The 18,175-nt window shown below is 32.6% G+C and overlaps 3 protein-coding genes across 4 annotated transcripts; 2 read left to right on the forward strand and 1 right to left on the reverse strand.

Annotated features, from left to right (window-relative positions):
* The first annotated feature begins 3,463 nt into the window (after positions 1-3,463).
* LOC150036301 (uncharacterized) lies at positions 3,464-4,545 on the forward strand. Its single transcript, XM_090313630.1, has 5 exons — positions 3,464-3,556; positions 3,756-3,812; positions 3,980-4,084; positions 4,183-4,300; positions 4,427-4,545. The coding sequence occupies exons 1-5, from the start codon at positions 3,464-3,466 to the stop codon at positions 4,543-4,545; spliced, it is 492 nt and encodes a 163-aa protein (XP_090169756.1).
* Positions 4,546-10,427: 5,882 nt separating this feature from the next.
* On the forward strand, positions 10,428-13,905 carry LOC120078720 (putative 26S proteasome non-ATPase regulatory subunit 3). Of its 2 annotated transcripts, none has more exons than XM_039033023.2 (9): positions 10,428-10,726; positions 10,824-10,916; positions 11,009-11,199; positions 11,331-11,459; positions 11,549-11,685; positions 11,840-11,894; positions 11,964-12,074; positions 12,424-12,663; positions 12,990-13,905. In XM_039033023.2, exons 2-9 carry the CDS (start codon positions 10,835-10,837, stop codon positions 13,500-13,502), a joined length of 1,458 nt encoding a protein of 485 aa, XP_038888951.1. In that variant the 5' UTR covers positions 10,428-10,726; positions 10,824-10,834; the 3' UTR covers positions 13,503-13,905. The 2 variants fall into 2 exon arrangements, with proteins under 2 accessions (XP_038888951.1, XP_038888952.1); XM_039033024.2 differs by having other exon boundaries at positions 10,533-10,726; positions 10,805-10,916.
* An 881-nt stretch (positions 13,906-14,786) lies between these two features.
* On the reverse strand, positions 14,787-17,340 carry LOC120077577 (SNARE-like superfamily protein). Its single transcript, XM_039031515.2, has 5 exons — positions 17,122-17,340; positions 16,920-17,016; positions 16,663-16,741; positions 16,490-16,571; positions 14,787-15,206 (listed from the first exon to the last, which is right to left on the reverse strand). Exons 1-5 carry the CDS (start codon positions 17,152-17,154, stop codon positions 15,066-15,068), a joined length of 432 nt encoding a protein of 143 aa, XP_038887443.1. The 5' UTR covers positions 17,155-17,340; the 3' UTR covers positions 14,787-15,065.
* Between the last annotated feature and the right edge of the window lie 835 nt (positions 17,341-18,175).

Here is an 18,175-nt window from a genome sequence, read left to right on the forward strand (position 1 = left end):
ACAGAATTACAAGCATTCACAAACATACAAACTAGTTATGCATTTCAGAACAAATTACGACATGCTTTCATAAATGAAATAGAAAGGAACGAGAGACATACCTTTTGAAGCACTCTTCTTCTGACTTTCTTTTGCTCTCGTGGAGTCTTGGACCAGCACCTCTCGTTGTTGCTGCAATCATCTACCCAAATCTTTCATTGTCGCTTAGCATACAAACAGTCTTCTTCACGAACAAGCAGCCTCTCGGACACCACCACTTAGTGACCTTGGTATTCTCGGAGTGAGAATCCAAGAGGTGTGGGCTTTGTTGGATTTGGTAGAGGGAAGGAGGAAACAACGATCGTACAACGACCAAGCAAGTGGGAGAATATAGTGTCTATCGTATAGACTTGTACTTGATTGTTTAGTAAAGGTCAGCAGGTACACGATCGTTTAGGAAATGTAGCTTGATCGTTTACACGATCATTTAATGAATCTCGCTCAGGCGCGCGTTCGTTTAATAAAACATTACACGATTGTTTAGACAAAGGCGCGTGTACAAGATCATTTAGACAAACACTTGAAGTTGTCGTGTAGTCTCTCGTGAGTTAAACGATAGGCAATGTACTCAAATGAAGCAATTAAGTGATTCTTTACAAAAATGAAAACGATTTTCATTTTATCCTTCAGTTATGAAAATTAAATAAAACCTCCCACTTTTACGCACGGTTAAGGAGAAACCACCAATAATTATCTCATAATTGTTTTAATTATAAATAAATATAATAACTAACTTATCATATTATATTTATAACCTATAGTTTTAATATCATATCATATGTAACATTTAAACCATAGTTCTTTTCTCCTTTACTTGATATAAATCATATTTATATCATTTTCCTCCAATTAATGTATCTCATACATCATGTCAACTATATCATATATAATTGAATCAGTTTAATCATATCATATATAATCAAACTCTCTCTTGTCAATTTGAACACTTCAAATTGACCCAAAAACTGATTCTCAACTTGAATCCATTTAGCTACCAAAGGGACTTTATGGACCTGTAGCTTGAAGTTCCAACGGTACGTGAATAGCTGACTAAATTCTTTAACCACGATATCCACCTTCCGTTAACTGTCGGGCACTTCATTAAAGACTGATAGTTGCACTCTTCTCACCACAAATATATTTTTGTGTCCATCGAATATAACCAGTCAATAGTACGATAACCCTTCACGGAAGCTCGTAAGTACAGTTGGGTCAATTTACCGTTTTGCCCCTATAGTTATATCTAACTTTTTAAGTACCACTGACTCCTCTAATGAACAATACATCATAGTTCTACTATGAGTGGACACCTCTCGAACCATGAGAAGGTGTGTGGTGCCACATCGTTCAAGCCCCAGAATCAGCCCTTAAGGGAGCAATCTATCTACTTACCCCTGCTTCGAGGAATGAGTGAATTCCATCTTGTGTAGCTGAGTTACCAGCTCCCCAATCAGAAGAATCCCCAAAGTGGTAAGTTTGAGTCGACAATTTGGCCACTCGTACCCATGCAAATCAAAGGACCGCCCTCAAAGGTAGGAGTTCCCAACTCATTCAAGATTAAGGTCATGTTACCTATGGTCATCCTAGTGAAGTGAAATCTTTGTCATGAACGGGGTTATATAACGAGACTATACACTTCGTGGTCCGGTCTTATACAAACTCCTTTGTATAGGACACCCCCACTCATATGTCTCCACATGAATGATCAAGATCATACCATCTGTAGCACGTCACAACATTTGTAACTATCAACAAAGCAGGCTACATCCGTAGTGTCACCAGGATAAGGTTTCCCTCCTATATCCATATATTACAGACCCTTTTAGTTATCACTTAAGGCATGATCCACTTAGATGTCTCCACATACATGCTTAAGTTACAACGACAACCAAGGATCTTAGTTTATTGGTTTGTGGTAAAGCAAATAAAACATCTCATGTTTCATAGACAATAGTGAAGAAAATATCTCATATTATTACATCACAAGCGTTTATTCAATACAGGTGTTTACAAACTACAAGACCCAACGAGAGTTTAGGCATCAACCTCAACAAATTCCAAGTCTTAAACAATGAGGCGCCTCACCCTTTCACTGGCTAAAGAGAGGTCTAGTTTATAGTTTGACTATAACTAATTGTTCATTAGAGGGATCAGTGGTACGTAAGGAGTTAGATGTAACTACAGGAGTAAAATAGTAATTTTGATGTAGCTATAGTTACCAGCAATTTGTGAAGGGTCACTGTTGATTGATTATATCCAATGGACACATAAATATATCTACAATGCAAAAAGTGCAGCTATCGATTTTTAGTAGAATGACGGACAGTTAATGAATGTTGATTAATTTAATAAAAGAGTTTAATTAATTAATATCGTATCATTGAAGCTTCTAATCTGTAGGTCCATAAAGTCCCCTTGTTGGTTCACTAAGGATTAAATAAGAATCAACTAATTTTGGATTATTTGAATTGTTCAAATTAATTAAAGAGAATTAATTGTATGAGATGTAAATAATATAATGTATATGGATATATTATAATATAAAGTTTAATGAGAGAGATAAATATTTTAATATGATTCAAATATTAACTATATGAATGAGATTCATATAAAAACTATAGATTAAAATAAATTTGAATATGATTCATATTAAAACTATAGATTATATGAGAGAAATAGATTATATGAGAGAATATAAATTTAGTTTATATTTTATATGATATGATATAAACTATAGATTATATTATATGAGATATAATATAAAGTTGTTTTAATCATATTATTTTAATATAATTAAATTGTAAAATAAATCCCTTGGGAGTTAATTTACGTAATGAAAATGGTAGGCTTATTAAGTCGTGAATCCAACCACTCTCATCCATACAGATCAAAGGACTGTCCTCATAGACAAGAATTCATAGCTCACTCAGGATTAAAGTTGAGTCACTTGTGGTCATCTAATAAAATGTTAATATCTTCCATTAATGGTGTTATAAAGAGAGACTAATCATTTTGTTGTCCAATCAAACACTTTGTATAAGATACATCAATTCACATGTCTCCAAATGAACGATTAGGATCACACCATTTATAACACTTTACAACATTTGTAACAATTATAAAGTAGGTCGTATCCATAGTGTCACCAGAATGCAACCTTATCCATATACTACAGACCATTTAGGTTATTACATAAACATAATCCACCCGTATGTCAATCATATACATATTTAAGTTACATAAAATAACCTCGGATCTTAGGTTATTAGATTGAGTTAATGTAATCTAAATGTGGAATAAAATAACTCATTATTTTATTAAATAAATAATTCATATATAGATTACAAACTGCGAGAACCACGAGATTTAGGGCACTAACCCCAACAAATCTCATCCTGGGTGGCATAGTGCAATGATTAAAGAGATGGCTGCTTTGGATGATGACGGTACTTGGGGTTTAGTTTCTCATTCGGCAGGAAAGAAGACTATTGAGTGTGAATGGGTATTTTCTATAAAGGTAAATCCTAATGGAATAATGGCTCGATTGAGCTCATCTTGTTGCCAAAGGTTATGCCGAAAGCTATGGGACTGATTGTTCTGATACATTTTCTCTCGTTTCCAAATTAATTACCATTCGACTATTTCTCTCTATGGCTACTGCTCCATTAGCCTTTGCTTCGACATCAAGAATGCTTTTTTTGCATAGTGATCTTTAGGAGAAAGTTTATATGGAGCAATCACCTGGGTTTGTTGCTCAGGGGAAAAGTGATAAGGTGTGTCGATTTTGAAAATTTTTGTATGGCCTGAAACAGAGTCCTTAAGCATGGTTTGGTAAGTTTAGTTAAGCACTAAAATATTTTGGTATGAAGAAAAGTACTTCTGATCATTCTATATTCTATCGACGATCTGACAATGTTGTTACTTTGCTTGTTGTACATAGAAAAGTACTTCTGATCATTCTATATTCTATCGACGATCTGACAATGTTGTTACTTTGCTTGTTGTACATGTCGATGATATCATTATCTCCGGAAATGATTATCAGGTATATCTTCCTCTAAAGACTTTCCTTCAGGGTCAATTTCATACTAAAAATTTAGGACAATTGGAGTATTTATTGGATATTAAAGTAATGAGAAATAGGAAAGGTATTTATTTGTCACACGGAAATATGCACTTTATTTGTTGTCTGAGACTGGAAAACTAGGAGTCAAACCATATAGTACTTCAATGATACCAAAGTTGCAACTTGTTAAAGAAGGTGAATTATTTAAAGACCCTGAGAGATACAAAATATTGGTTGGAAAGTTGAACTATTTAATAGTGAGATGACTAGATATTGCTTATTCTGTTAGTATTGTGAGTCAGTGTATATCTTCTCCTATAGTGGATCTTTGCGCTGCAGTAAAACAAATTCTATGTTATCTAAAAGCTGCACTTGGACGTGGGATCTTATATAAAGATCATGGTCATACAAGGGTTGAACGTTTTTCAGATGTTGATTGAGTTGGATCTCAAAAAGATAGGAGATCGACCTCTGGATATTGTGTTTTTGTAGGAGGAAACTTAGTGTCATGGAAAAGTAAGAAACAAAATGTAGTTTCACGCTCAAGTGTTGAGGTAGAATATAAAGCTACGGCACAATTTATGTGTGAAATAGTGTGGATACATCAACTTTTATCTTAAATGAGCTTCAGTATTACCATGCCAAGTAAATTATGGTGTAATAATCAAGTTGCACTTTACATTGCATCCAATCCAGTGTTTTTTGAACGAACTAAACATATTGAAGTGAATTGTCATTTTATTCGCGAGAAAATACAAGAATGGTTGAATCAACAGGATATGTGAAAACTGGAGAAACAATTAGAGATATCTATATATTTGTTGTCATTTAATGATAAGATATTTTTCCTCCAAAAGTTCAAAGAACGCTCTATACTTTGAAAATGGTCATTTTAGTCGCTATAATTTCAATTTTGGCTCATTTTGGTTCTTCTATTTTTAAAAATACTATTTTAAAAGTACATGGACTAAAATTGTAAACTTTTAAAAGTATAATGAATAAAATTAACTAAAGTCAAAAGTATAATGATCAAAGTAACATTCGAATCCTTTTGAATTTATATGAATGGATTATGATGTTTGATATTCTAAATGAATACAAATACTTATACATTTTTTTTTTTACCATTTTATGTTTAATAGAATTTTGAACTTTAAAAATGGTCTAATAAGTACTTAAATTTTTGTTTTATGTATAATAAATTCTTGAATTTTCAGTTTGTCTAACAAATCTTTTTATACATTTTTTTTTAAAATTGTAATATATTGGCTTTCAGTTTTACACTTAATACATCAAACTCCAAAATTTTAAAAATTTCTAATAAGTTGTTAATTTTATTAGTTTTGTCCAATAAACATTTAATTTGCAATTTGTCTAACAAATCATGTAATGACCCAACCTTTTGAGTACTTTGATAAGGGTCGTTACTTGTAATTACACATTTACATTCAAAACATTTTGACCATTAAGGAAAATAAATTTTCACTAAAATAATAAAGACAATTTTCCAAAATAAATAACAAATAAGAAAAATCTTTGTTCGGGGCCCTAAAATAATGAAGAAAAAATAACTTAAACAAATAAAATTTTGACCAACATTGAGTGTCAAATCAAAACTTTTAAATAGCTTGAAAACGTAAACTGAGCAAAAGCGATTTACATGTCCCATATGGCACGATCACATGTCCCTCTCGTCACCCACCGGTCCGTTCCTATCCTTACCTGAAAAACATAAATTAAGAAATGTTGAGTATAAAATACTCAGTAAATGATCTCATTACCAGGATCAGGCTATGCATCTACGAGCAGAGAATGATGGCCCATGGCTCCTATAGCTACATCGGTTTTTTATGATGAAAGGGAATCAAAAGACATACTATCTTGCCTTGATACGCATGTCTAGCGGCCCGTAGGCACACCGTCAAATATGAAAATAACATTAACGTGAACTCGTCAACTCACGCATGTCTAGCGGCCCGTAGGTACACCGTCAAACATGGAAATAACATGAACGTAAACCTGTCAGCTCACGTATGTCTAGTGGCCCGTAAGCACACCGTCAAATATGAAAAATAACATGAACGTAAATTTGTCGACTCACGCATGTCTAGCGGCCCGTAGGCACACCGTAAAAAATGAAACATGAAAAAAATAACATGAACGTAAACCTGTTGGCTCACGCATGTCTAGTGGCCCGTAGCACACCGTCAAACATGAAACTAGACCCGTCGGTCCTCTGAAATAAAACATGCGTCAAGGTGAGGTGGTAAACTACCCTATTGGTCTATTCATACATCACATACATAATTCCAGTACTGATTAGAAATTCGAACATGCTTATAATACTCATAACTGTCATGAACAAGTAAAACATAATGAAAAAAATCATGTTTCAAGAGTCCATTAGTTAACTTTATAATTCTAGACTAGGTCGCCTGGCACAAAGGCACCAATAATAGTACCACTTACCTCAACTTGGTAAAAAACGCAAAACAAAATCTCCTTAGAACTTCTTTAGCACATTTGAATCAATCTAAAGTTGTGGCTTGATCCAAGACAGATTCCAATACTGGATTTAATTAGCCAATCTAATCATGAATTAAATCCAAAATCAATAACTTAATTTGTCCACTATTACTCTCAATCCAAAAGAATAACCATCCAACAACTTATAAAACTTACCAATCTTCACCAATTTTCTGCAAAACAAAATAGTCTTTAGCTTGATGGTCAATGTCTCAAAACTTCCAAATCTTGAATCTAAGTTTTAAACCAAAGAGAGATTACTAATTTAACCCAAAATCAAAGGGGTGAATTTCACCTCCCAAATTATAAGGAAAAATAAGTCTTACCCAAGGTTTTCCCAATTCCGACAAAGATCGAGGCAGTGGCGGCCGACGGTGCATCGACTTGTGGTTGCCATAGATAGGCAGCGAGTATTGCTGTCAAACGGCATAAATTGTTTAGGCTAGCGGCTGGTAGTGAGGGTCTTGCATGAAGAGGGTTTGCGATAGTGAAAGAGAAGGGAAATTTCTAATTTTGCAGATTTTATTCAGCAGTGATTACGAACAAACCAGAGCTTTAAACAACGATCCAACCGTGCAAAATGAAACTCTATATGTCTTGAACAGACTGATCAAATTTGAGCACGATCCAATGATTTAAACTCTAGCAATCAACAATTTTGTGAAATCTGTTGCTGAAAAACCGAATTGCTTTCTCCCAATTTTTGGTCTCTTTTCACTCCCATTTAATTTTTAAAAAAAAAACTCAATTCTTTTATTATTTTTTTTTTCAAATTTTGAAAAGATAAATAAAATATTTTATCACAATATCTCCAAAATCTCCAAAGATTCTATTAAATTTATAAATCAATTAACTTTTCAAATTATCTTAATTTAGACTTCAACAACCAAAATTAAAAGGCATAAGATCCATCAATTTGATACAAATTATATCCTTCCAAATATTTAAATCAATTCAAAACCACATAAAATTAATTATCTCTATTTTTTTTTAAGTTTCAAATATTTAAATCAATTCAAAACCACATGAAATTAATTATCTCTTTTATTTATTTTTTTTAAGTTGGCCCTAAAATCCAAAATCAAAGGGAAGCAAAATTCAATATTTTCAAGATAATCAGTTTGAATATCTAAACAATTAAATTCAATTTAACCAATAAAAATTTTTCAATTATTTCAATTTAATCCCAATTTTTCAAATGGAAGAGAAATTTAAACTCAATAATTTTAGATAATTAACTTAAATTTTCTTGAAATTGGGATGTTATAAATCATTTTATACATTTTTTTTTTTTGGGAAAAAAAAAGGTTTCAAATTTACATATGATAAACTTATTCACTTCTAAAAGTTATGAATATGTCAAAGATTACAGCAAACTAAAATTTTATAAATCCATTTAACATTTATAAAGTTGGACACACACTTGAAAATTCAATGATGAGGAAGATTAGGAAACTAGTAATTGTTTAACCTATTGTGGTGTTAAAAAAGTTGTACCTATTGTTAAGTATGATTTAAAATGTTGATGTTGATGAAAATTTTGAAATTTCAATTTTATAAAAATGTCGATAAAAATTATAAAATTAACAAATAAGTTAACATATTTATTAATTTGCATTATTTTTCTGAGAAAAATATTAATTACATTATATTTACTTTATATTTACATTAGTGAAAATGACATTTTGTTTCGTTAAAAAAAACAAAACAAAAAAAAAAACATTTTTGTTGTTGTTTGTTATTTTTTATAAAAAATTTTTAATGATATAATGAAAATTTCGATTAATTCGGAACCTCTATATTTTAAAGAAAATTTATTGTAGTTGTTTTAACCTATTTTTTTTTTAAGTTGGTGTGTCCATACTATTTCATACTTGGGAGTCAAACCATATAGTACTTCAATGATACCAAAGTTGCAACTTGTTAAAGAAGGTGAATTATTTAAAGACCCTGAAAGATACAAAATATTAGTTGGAAAGTTGAACTATTTAATAGTGAGACGACTAGATATCGCTTATTCTGTTAGTATTATGAGTCAATGTATGTTTTCTCCTATAGTAGATCATTGGGCTGCAGTAAAACAAATTCTATGTTATCTAAAAGTTGCACTTGGACGTGAGATCTTATATAAGGATCATGGTCATACAAGGGTTGAACGTTTTTCAAATGCTGATTGAGTTGGATCTTGAGAAGATAGGAGATCGAGCTCTGGATATTGTGTTTTTTAGGAGGAAACTTAGTGTCATGGAAAAGTAAGAAACAAAATGTAGTTTCACGTTCGAGTGTTGAGGTAGAATATAAAGCTACGGCACAATCTATGTGTGAAATAGTGTGGATACATCAACTTTTATCTTAGATGGGCTTCAGCATTACCGTGCCAGGTAAATTATGGTGTAATAATCAAGTTGCACTTTACATTGCTTCCAATCCAGTGTTTCATGAACGAACTAAACATATTGAAGTGAATTGTCATTTTATTCACGAGAAAATACAAGAAGGGTTGAATCAAGAGGATATGTGAAGACTGGAGAAACAATTGGAGATATCTTTACCCAAGCTATAAATGGAGCAAGAATAATGCAATAAGCTGGACATGATTGATATATTTGCTCCAGGTTAAAGGGGAGTGTTATAATATGTATTTAAATTAATATGTATGGTTATCCTTTATTGTAATTTTGTAATCTATAGATTAGGGTTTTCCACTTGCCTATATATATATATATATGTGTGTTGTCGGATCAAATGATAAGATATTTTTCCTCCAAAAGTTCAGGAACACTCTATACTTTGAAAATATCCCTTTTAGTCGCTCTAATTTCAACTTTGATTTGATTCTTCTACTTTTAAAAATACTATTTTAAAAGTATAAGAATTAAAATTGTAAACTTTTAAAAGTACAAGGACCAAAATTAAGTGAAGTAAAAAATATAATGATCAAAGTAACATTAGAAACCTTTTGAATTTATATGAATAGATTATGATGTTTGATATTCTAGATAAATATAAATACTTATATATTAATTTTCCTTTTTTTACCATTTTATGTTTAATAGAAACTTTAACTTAAAAATGGCCTAATAAGTACTTAAACTTTTGTTTTATGTATAATAAACTCTTGAATTTTCAGTTTGTCTAACAAATCTTTTTATACCTTCTTTTTAATTCTAATATATTGGTTTTCAATTCTACACTTAATACATAGAATTCCAAACTTTAATATGTTTCTAATAAGTTCTTGATTTTATTAGTTTTGTATAATAAGCATTTAATTTGCAATTTATCTAACAAATCATTTTATACATTTTAAAAAAAGAATGGTTTCAATTTTACATATGGTAAACTTATTCACTTCTAAAAATTATGAATATGTCAAAGATTACACCAAATTAAAATTTTGTAAATCCATTTAACATTTATAAAGTTGGACACACACTTAGAAAATTCAATGACAGGGAAGGTTAGGAAACTAGTAATTGTTTAACCTATTGTGGTGTTAAAAAAAAAATTGTATTATTGTTTAATTTTAAGTATAGTTTAAAATGTTGATGTTGATGGAAAATTAGAAATCTCAGTTTTACAAGAATATTGATCAAAATTATAAAAACAACAAATAAGCTCATATGTTTATTAATTTGTATTATTTTTTGGAGAAAATATTAATTACATTATATTTACTTTATATTTACATGAGTGACAATGACATTTTGTTTTTTTTTAAAAAAAAAACATTTTTGTTGGGACTCAATTACATTTAATAGCAAATATAAATATTTTTAGTAAGTTTGTCACTCTTACTTATTTGTTATGTTTTATAAAAAAAATTTATAATATAATGAAATTTTCGATTAATTCGAATCCTATACATGTTAAAGGAAATTTAATGAACCTATTTTTTTTTATAGTGTTTTATTTTCTTTTTATAAGCTTATATTTTACACACACACACACAAAAAAAAAAAAAAAAAACCCTTAATTTTGCTTTGCTTCTCACTTTAACTGGGTTTATCTTGCTCAGGAGGCAACCTGAAGAAACCCTTGTTCCATCTCCAATCGCTTTAAACTGCAAAATCTCCGGCGTTCTCTGAATTGGAGGTTCAATTTCTTTGAATTATCGATCTAGTTTCTTCTTTATGTTTCCCTATTTGAAATTTTGTTGATTCAGTTGTGTAGTTTTGTGGATTTCATACAGAATTTGCGAAGATGACGCAAAACGCTGAGATGAAGGAGCTTCCTGCTCCCATTTCTTCTTCTTCTGCTCCAACTTCTCCTTCAACTTTACAACGTAACAGAGTTCTATCTGCATTTTCTCATATCTTGTTGAATTCCTAGAGTGTTTGATTTTGAAATTTGTTGACGATTTTGTTTTTCGATCAGATTTGAAAGAGATTGTGTCGCTTCTTGAAACCGGTGCATATGCTCGGGAAGTCCGGCGAATTGTTAGAGCTATTCGTCTGACTATGGCGTTGAGACGGAAGTTGAAGACGTCTGTTCTTTCTTCATTCCTGAATTTTGCTCTCCCGTCAGGATCCGATGTGCACACAAGGTTATCCTCATTTATTCCGAAGGTGATTCGAAATTTAATGGAAATATTCATATTTATCTGCATTATGCAATTTCCTGTCCTAAAGATTGGTATATAGTTTTTATTTCGTGGTGCTAGTGTTCTGAGTATTAAAATTTTTCAACAATTGATTAGGAGGATGACTATGAAATGGATGTTGACTCGGCAACACAGGCATCTTCAAAACACCCCTTACCCGAGATAGAGATTTTCTGCTATTTGATTTTGCTAATATTTCTGATTGATCAGAAGAAATATGATGAGGTGATGTATATTACGCTTATCTATCAGGGATTTTCCCATTTTGCCAAAATGGTGATCTTGACTCCTGAAAACTTGGTTGATATTTTAAGGCTAAGGCTTGTGCTTCAGCAAGCATTGCCCGATTGAAGAACTTGAATAGGAGAACGGTTGATGTTCTAGCTTCTAGGCTCTACTTCTATTACTCACTTAGCTACGAAGTCACTGGTGATCTTGCTGAAATCAGAGGGTAGGTTCATAGCTTAAGATTTTATTGGAGTTATGCTAGTTAATTTTACATATTTGTATGATTCTGGTCATTTGATTCCAGAGTAGAGGAGCACGTGGCTTTCTTTATTATGTATTGATATTCATTATGTAACATGAAGAACTTTGATTGACAGTAACCTACTAGCCCTGCATCGCATAGCAACCTTACGCCATGATGAACTGGGTCAGGTAGTTTTCTTCACTTTCTATCAGTGAACACCATATAGTGGTGCCTTATGTAATAACAATGTGATGTAGGAAACCCTCCTCAACCTACTACTTCGCAATTACCTCCATTACAATCTTTATGATCAAGCAGAGAAGTTGAGGTCCAAAGCACCTCGATTTGAAGCTCACTCGAACCAGCAGGCAAGTTTAAAAACTTTGGTGCTCTTTTATTTATTATTGTATTATTTCTCATCTTTTGTGGAAACAAGCATTTGTGGTTTTAAGAAAGTTTGTGAAACATTAGGCAGCATTCTTTTCAGTAGAAATGCTTGTATGTTGTTTGTAACGGATGTTGCCTGGCTCCCAAAATAGTTCTGGCAATGAGATTTGAATTTTCTGATTTGTCCTGTTTATGTGCTAGGCATAAGAAGAATTCAGGCATATTTTTTTTTTTAATTTGTAGTGATGGTTTGTATAAATTTCCTCAATTTTGTGTAGTCAAAATTTTAGCTTTTATCAAGACTCTCAAAAAGATTGGTTTTGATTACAGTTCTGTAGGTACCTATTTTACCTGGGGAAGATCAGGACCATTCAGCTGGAATATACAGATGCAAAGGAGTCTCTTCTACAAGCTGCTCGGAAAGCACCTATTGCAGCTCTTGGTTTTCGAGTACAATGCAACAAATGGGCAATCCTTGTTCGCTTGTTGTTAGGAGAAATCCCTGAGAGGACTGTTTTCATGCAGAAAGGCATGGAGACAGCGCTGAGGCCATACTTTGAACTTACAAATGTAAGTTCGTGCATTATTCAACCATTTCATTTCCTCAAAAATAAAAGTAGTTTTATTTTCGAGAAAGGTAAGGTTGGTGATTGCTTTACTGGGAGAAATATTACCATCAGTACGGCAACATTTCTAGTTGTAGAATCTTATTAACATGTTGGCTCCAAACTTCCAACTGCTGAAGAAAATAAATAATACATGAATGCGACTTGAATGGGCCTTTGCATGTGAATTATAGTGAACTCCCTTGTCAATAAGAAGTCATGATAAAGGACTATTGGATTCCAGTCCATTCTGGTACATTGTATTAATTATCGACAATGCTCTTTTTTCAGGCTGTGAGAATTGGTGACTTGGAGCTTTTCAGAACTGTTGCTGAGAAGTTCTCTAGTACTTTTAGCTCAGATCGAACCAACAATTTGATCGTGAGGTTGCGACATAATGTAATTAGAACGGGGCTTCGCAACATTAGCATATCTTATTCACGCATTTCCCTGGCTGATGTTGCCAAAAAACTGAGACTTGACTCTGAAAATCCAATTGCTGATGCTGAGAGTATTGTCTCCAAGGCAATCCGAGATGGAGCAATCGATGCCACAGTTGATCACGCAAACGGATGGATGGTATCCAAGGAGACTGGAGACATCTACTCTACCAATGAACCTCAAATTGCCTTCAACTCTAGGATTGCTTTCTGCCTGAATATGCATAACGAGGCAGTTCGTGCTCTCAGGTTCCCACCAAACTCTCACAAAGAAAAAGAAAGTGCTGAGAAAAGGAGAGAAAGACAGCAGCAGGAGCAAGAACTTGCTAAGCATATTGCCGAAGAAGACGATGACGACTTTTAACTGATTCGATGCGAGACTCAACATGATTACGGGATTTCAGTGCCGTAATCAGATATACAATTTCATCCAGGTATGCTGGGCAGAAAGTTCTCGTTGCATTAGTTCAAACGGCTCTTACCCTCTTATTTTACCATGAATCTGTTTGTGTTTGTAATGCCGGCTGTTTCATTCATAGAACGTACTTGAGATACCTATCTTCTTATTTAGCGATACTCTTCTAAATTGTAACATGAGCTTTTGAGTTTTCATCTTGGGAAAGTGGAAAATTTATGCACTTTGTAGTTGATATTATTTCTGGGGGGAGCCTTTTACATTTGTGTAATGTGGATGGCCCGCTGGTAAATGTTCAAACCTCCGACTCAAGGTTTAAGGATGGAATCGAACTTATGCTTGATTACATAAACTTGCCTGTTTCAACTTTCTAACTCGTGGGATTTCTGAATTCAGTTCTAAAATTTAGAGATGCATGAGAATTATTTAAAGCACGATAACTAAGGGTGAGAAATTTGAAAACAATGAAAATCAGGGCTGTATTTTCCATTTTTAATGTTTCTGAATGTGTTTGGTACAGGTTAATTGATCCCAAAGTAAAAACTTCTTCAAAATGTGTTAAGAGTTGTGCTTTCCAAATAAACATTAGGTTGAATTTCAATTAATTTGTATATATATATATATATATATTTGTTATAATATATTAGGTATGCATACATATCATATTCTAATTTTAAAAAAGAAATGAAATGAGATTAGAACCTAGAATGTTACCTCAAGCAATACTTAGGTACAATTGAACAACATTCATTTTCGACTTAGGTACAATTGAACAACATTCATTTTCATACATCGCAAAGGAAAATATATATATATATATAAAAACATGTGTTTTTTCATTAAAAAAAATGGTTCATCATATGACAATTTGTGATTGAGTATTTGGCCAAGTTACAAATGAAAATGAGTATTCTCCCTTCAAAATTTCAAAATTAAACTCCGGAGTCACTAAAAATATAAAAGTAATGCTCTAAAAATATTCACTTTGAATTTCAATCTAAACATCTACAACGAAGTTTAAAAAATATATCGATTTGAATTGATGAATATGAAAAATATAAAATTTATGCCAATTGAATCGTACAAGTTATAAAAATTATAACATAAAAGTAGCTAAAAGCTAAATTCATACAACTCAATAACCCATGGAACTTGAACACAAATTATATAAATCTAGGCTAACCAACTCTAAAGTTGAGATTCTTAAAACCCCAACCACCCCTTCATCCTCACTTTTCAATCTTGCAATTCATAGATAACATTTCACCTCGAAACAGAATCCAGTTATGTGAGAGGAGCATAAAATAGAAATAGTGAATGTCAATGGAAAAAAAAAAAAAAAGTTGAATTCTTTCACCTTTCTTACTACAATGGAGGGAAAAAAATTCAAATACTATCAAGAATACAAGAAAGATGACAGTACACAACTGAAAAGTAAACCGTGGCTGTCAATGGCTTCAGATTCGGTATTGAAGTTCAGTTCTATACGTCAAAGGTCGCCTGGTTTGTCACTCAAATAGCTGAACTGAAGCCAAATGACTTGACAATGGTGCTAACACTTTCTGCAAAAGTTTTGGAAGTAATTTTCTTACCTGGCACATGAAATGGGTTTGAAACTGCATCTACATATGCAGCATGAAATCTCCGGAAAAACTGGACACAAATTTGAACAACGGTCAGATGTCGTATTAAGGAGTTTCGCATATGTGACGTGCTGTATGAATACGCAATTGGGTAAATTTAACTTTCTTTTTCAGAGAGGAAATAGTAGTAAACAATATAGTCTATGAGAGAGAAGGTGCATCAAGTACGACAACAAAATGGTATCACCTAGAACACAAAGACAGAATTGTACAACCTAGAACAGGTTATTTTGTTCAAGTAGAGTCATAATGAAGTGCTATCAGTTCTTGCAAACCTGAACTATAAACCATGCAGTTCACTAGATTCTTGAAAATTATGAACTTGTAATCCAAACACAAACCATACAAAAGCTGAAACTTCTTAAAATTTAATCCTCCTCAAAATCCAAATAAAGGCTAAAAATTACGAGACTTCCTTATTCAAACTACGGAAACTCAGACTTCTCAGACCAACAAACCGAAACTGCCTAAAGGGGCAAGGGTTATCAAAAATAAAAACATGCACCACTTGATCTGTCAAGTTATAGTTCAAATGATAAAAACAGTGCTTAAAACTAATAACGAGGATGAATCGTAAATTGCACATTATTAATATATCTTATTGTTAGGTTGTGTTCTAGAAAATTTTGAACATAAATATTTTGAAATAAGAAGCTATCTTCAGATTTAAGTGGAAACCATTTCTTGTTTCTGCTGTCTGTTAGGCGAAAATAAACCCTTATAATAGTGTACCTCTCCAGTCTCTAAAATCTGTCACGTTCAAATCTATATCTTACTAAACAGCTACAATGGTATTCACATATCCTCTCCTCTATTATAGATTTCGAACCTCTAACCTTAAAGAAAGGATCACATGTCAAATATCGTTTAGCTGCGTTTATGCTATCACTCACATCCTCTATTACTATGTGTGTATTGAGATCAAAGGGTGTGCATTTTTCGAGCATAGGAAGCTCGTTTGAGATGCCAACAGATGTCAATTCAGGTTTCAGCTGGCCATCAAGGAAGTATTAACAGTTGTGAGAGGACTCTCCTACTATGAATATATCACGTTCACATCACTACTAAAACAGCTACCATGGGAAAGCTGGCCCTAAATCATTGAAAGATAACTTCTAAAAGACAGCTGAATAATAGGAGGCACTGATTAAGTGTTTGCATCACTCAAATCTTCACAAGTAGACACAGCCTGAAGTTTTTCGTCTTCAGAATTACTTTACAGCGATAGTTCACAAGTGAGAGTTAAAGAATTATAATGCTGTAGAAAATTGTAAACCCACAAATGGTACTCACACTTCTCACATCGGCATCTCTGACATCTAGATCTGTTGTCACCATAATAAACTTCACTTTGGTGTTAGTCAAATAGCCATACCTGGAAATGTACAGAGCATTAAAGATCCACTCCAATTGAAATAGAAAACAGGACCAATTCTGATCCTACTTATATGAACGATCATACTCACACTTTGTAATTTTCGGTTGGATAAAGAAGACCCAGAAATGTCTCGTTCAGAGTCGGTCCAGATTTTCTCGGATTGTTCACTGGCAACAACATCACAAACAATATCAGAAGAACGAATTGAAGTTCCGCGAGACATCTAAATCATAGAAGTTCGAAAACCATACTAGTTGCGTGCAACAGCAAGCGAGATTCCTAGATCTGATCGCGAAATATCAAATTACAAGCAAGAAAACACAAAGGTAAGCAAGATAAACATACCTCGCTCATCGACGACATCCAGCGAGCAGTGTACAATGTGGTGGAGCTTGAGAGCATCATCGGCCTCCGTGAAGCTTTGAATGTAAAGGGGGTTGTTCTGTTAGCTCGCCCCGAATCGGAAAAGGGATCACAAATCTTTTCTTATAAACAAATATGAAATTATTTTCGGTTCCATAAAATATGGTATTCATGGAGGTCGCACCTGGTGGCCGACGACGGCGACGCAGACGATCATCTTCGATGGTGGCCGGCCGGAATTCTTTTGCAGGATTGCGAGAAAACTCGGGCAATGCGAATTTCTCGGTTGAGATACCAAGAAGGTCGGATCTTCTAAACGGGTGAAGAAAAAACTAGAAATTCTTCCTAAAAAAAATGGCTGTCTCACCCTTACGGCTCATGATTTCTTTAATTAAAAAATTGTGGACTTCAAATGAAAATAAAATTATATTTTAAGTTGTACATAATTCATTGACTTAAGTAAATTTGAATTTTACTAAAGGGACGTTTGGCTCACTATAAGAGCATAGACTTGAGTTACTAATTATTATTTGAAAAATTAAATTGTCTATGTTTATTGTTTAGAGTTGAATTGAGTTGGTAATTATTATCTGTGTTTGGTGTGTAAAGTTGAGTTGAGTTTGAAAGTTGTGTTTGGATGCAGAGTTGAGTTGAGTTGAAATGAGATTGGTTTTTTTCTTTTTTCTTTTTTGTTTTTATTTTCACTTTTTTGTTTTATTATTATTATTGTTGTTGTTGCTGTTGTTTTGCTATTGTTGATTAATTTTCAACCATACACCTATTTTCTCAACCCTTTTATGACATAAACTGAAAAAATTCTATTTTTTTCAATTTGTAAAACATAATAGATTATTTTCAATGTATTTTAAAAACTATAAAAACTCTAATTCTCTTCAATCTGTAAAACATATCATCAAAATGTTGGGTTTTATGTCCTAAAACTCGTGGTTTGTAAACAATAAAACTTATTCTGAAAATTCAATAAGTTGTTATTGAATATATGTATTGCTTACTAGAAATTCAATAAATCTAAAAGACCCTTGACTATTACATGAGTACTTGAACTTTATGTGGAGACATAAAAGTGGATCAGGTTCGAGTAAATAGTCAAAATGATCTATAGTATATGAATATGGTTGGGTGCCTTATTCTGGTAACACTATTGGATGCGGCCTACTTTGTAGTTGTTACAAAGAGTTGTAAAGTGCTACAAACGAAGTGATCCTAATTCGTACATG

Source organism: Benincasa hispida, chromosome 5 (assembly GCF_027475165.1).
Source record: "Benincasa hispida cultivar pf3 chromosome 5, pf3_genome.v1.1, whole genome shotgun sequence".
Taxonomy (NCBI): Eukaryota; Viridiplantae; Streptophyta; class Magnoliopsida; order Cucurbitales; family Cucurbitaceae; genus Benincasa; species Benincasa hispida.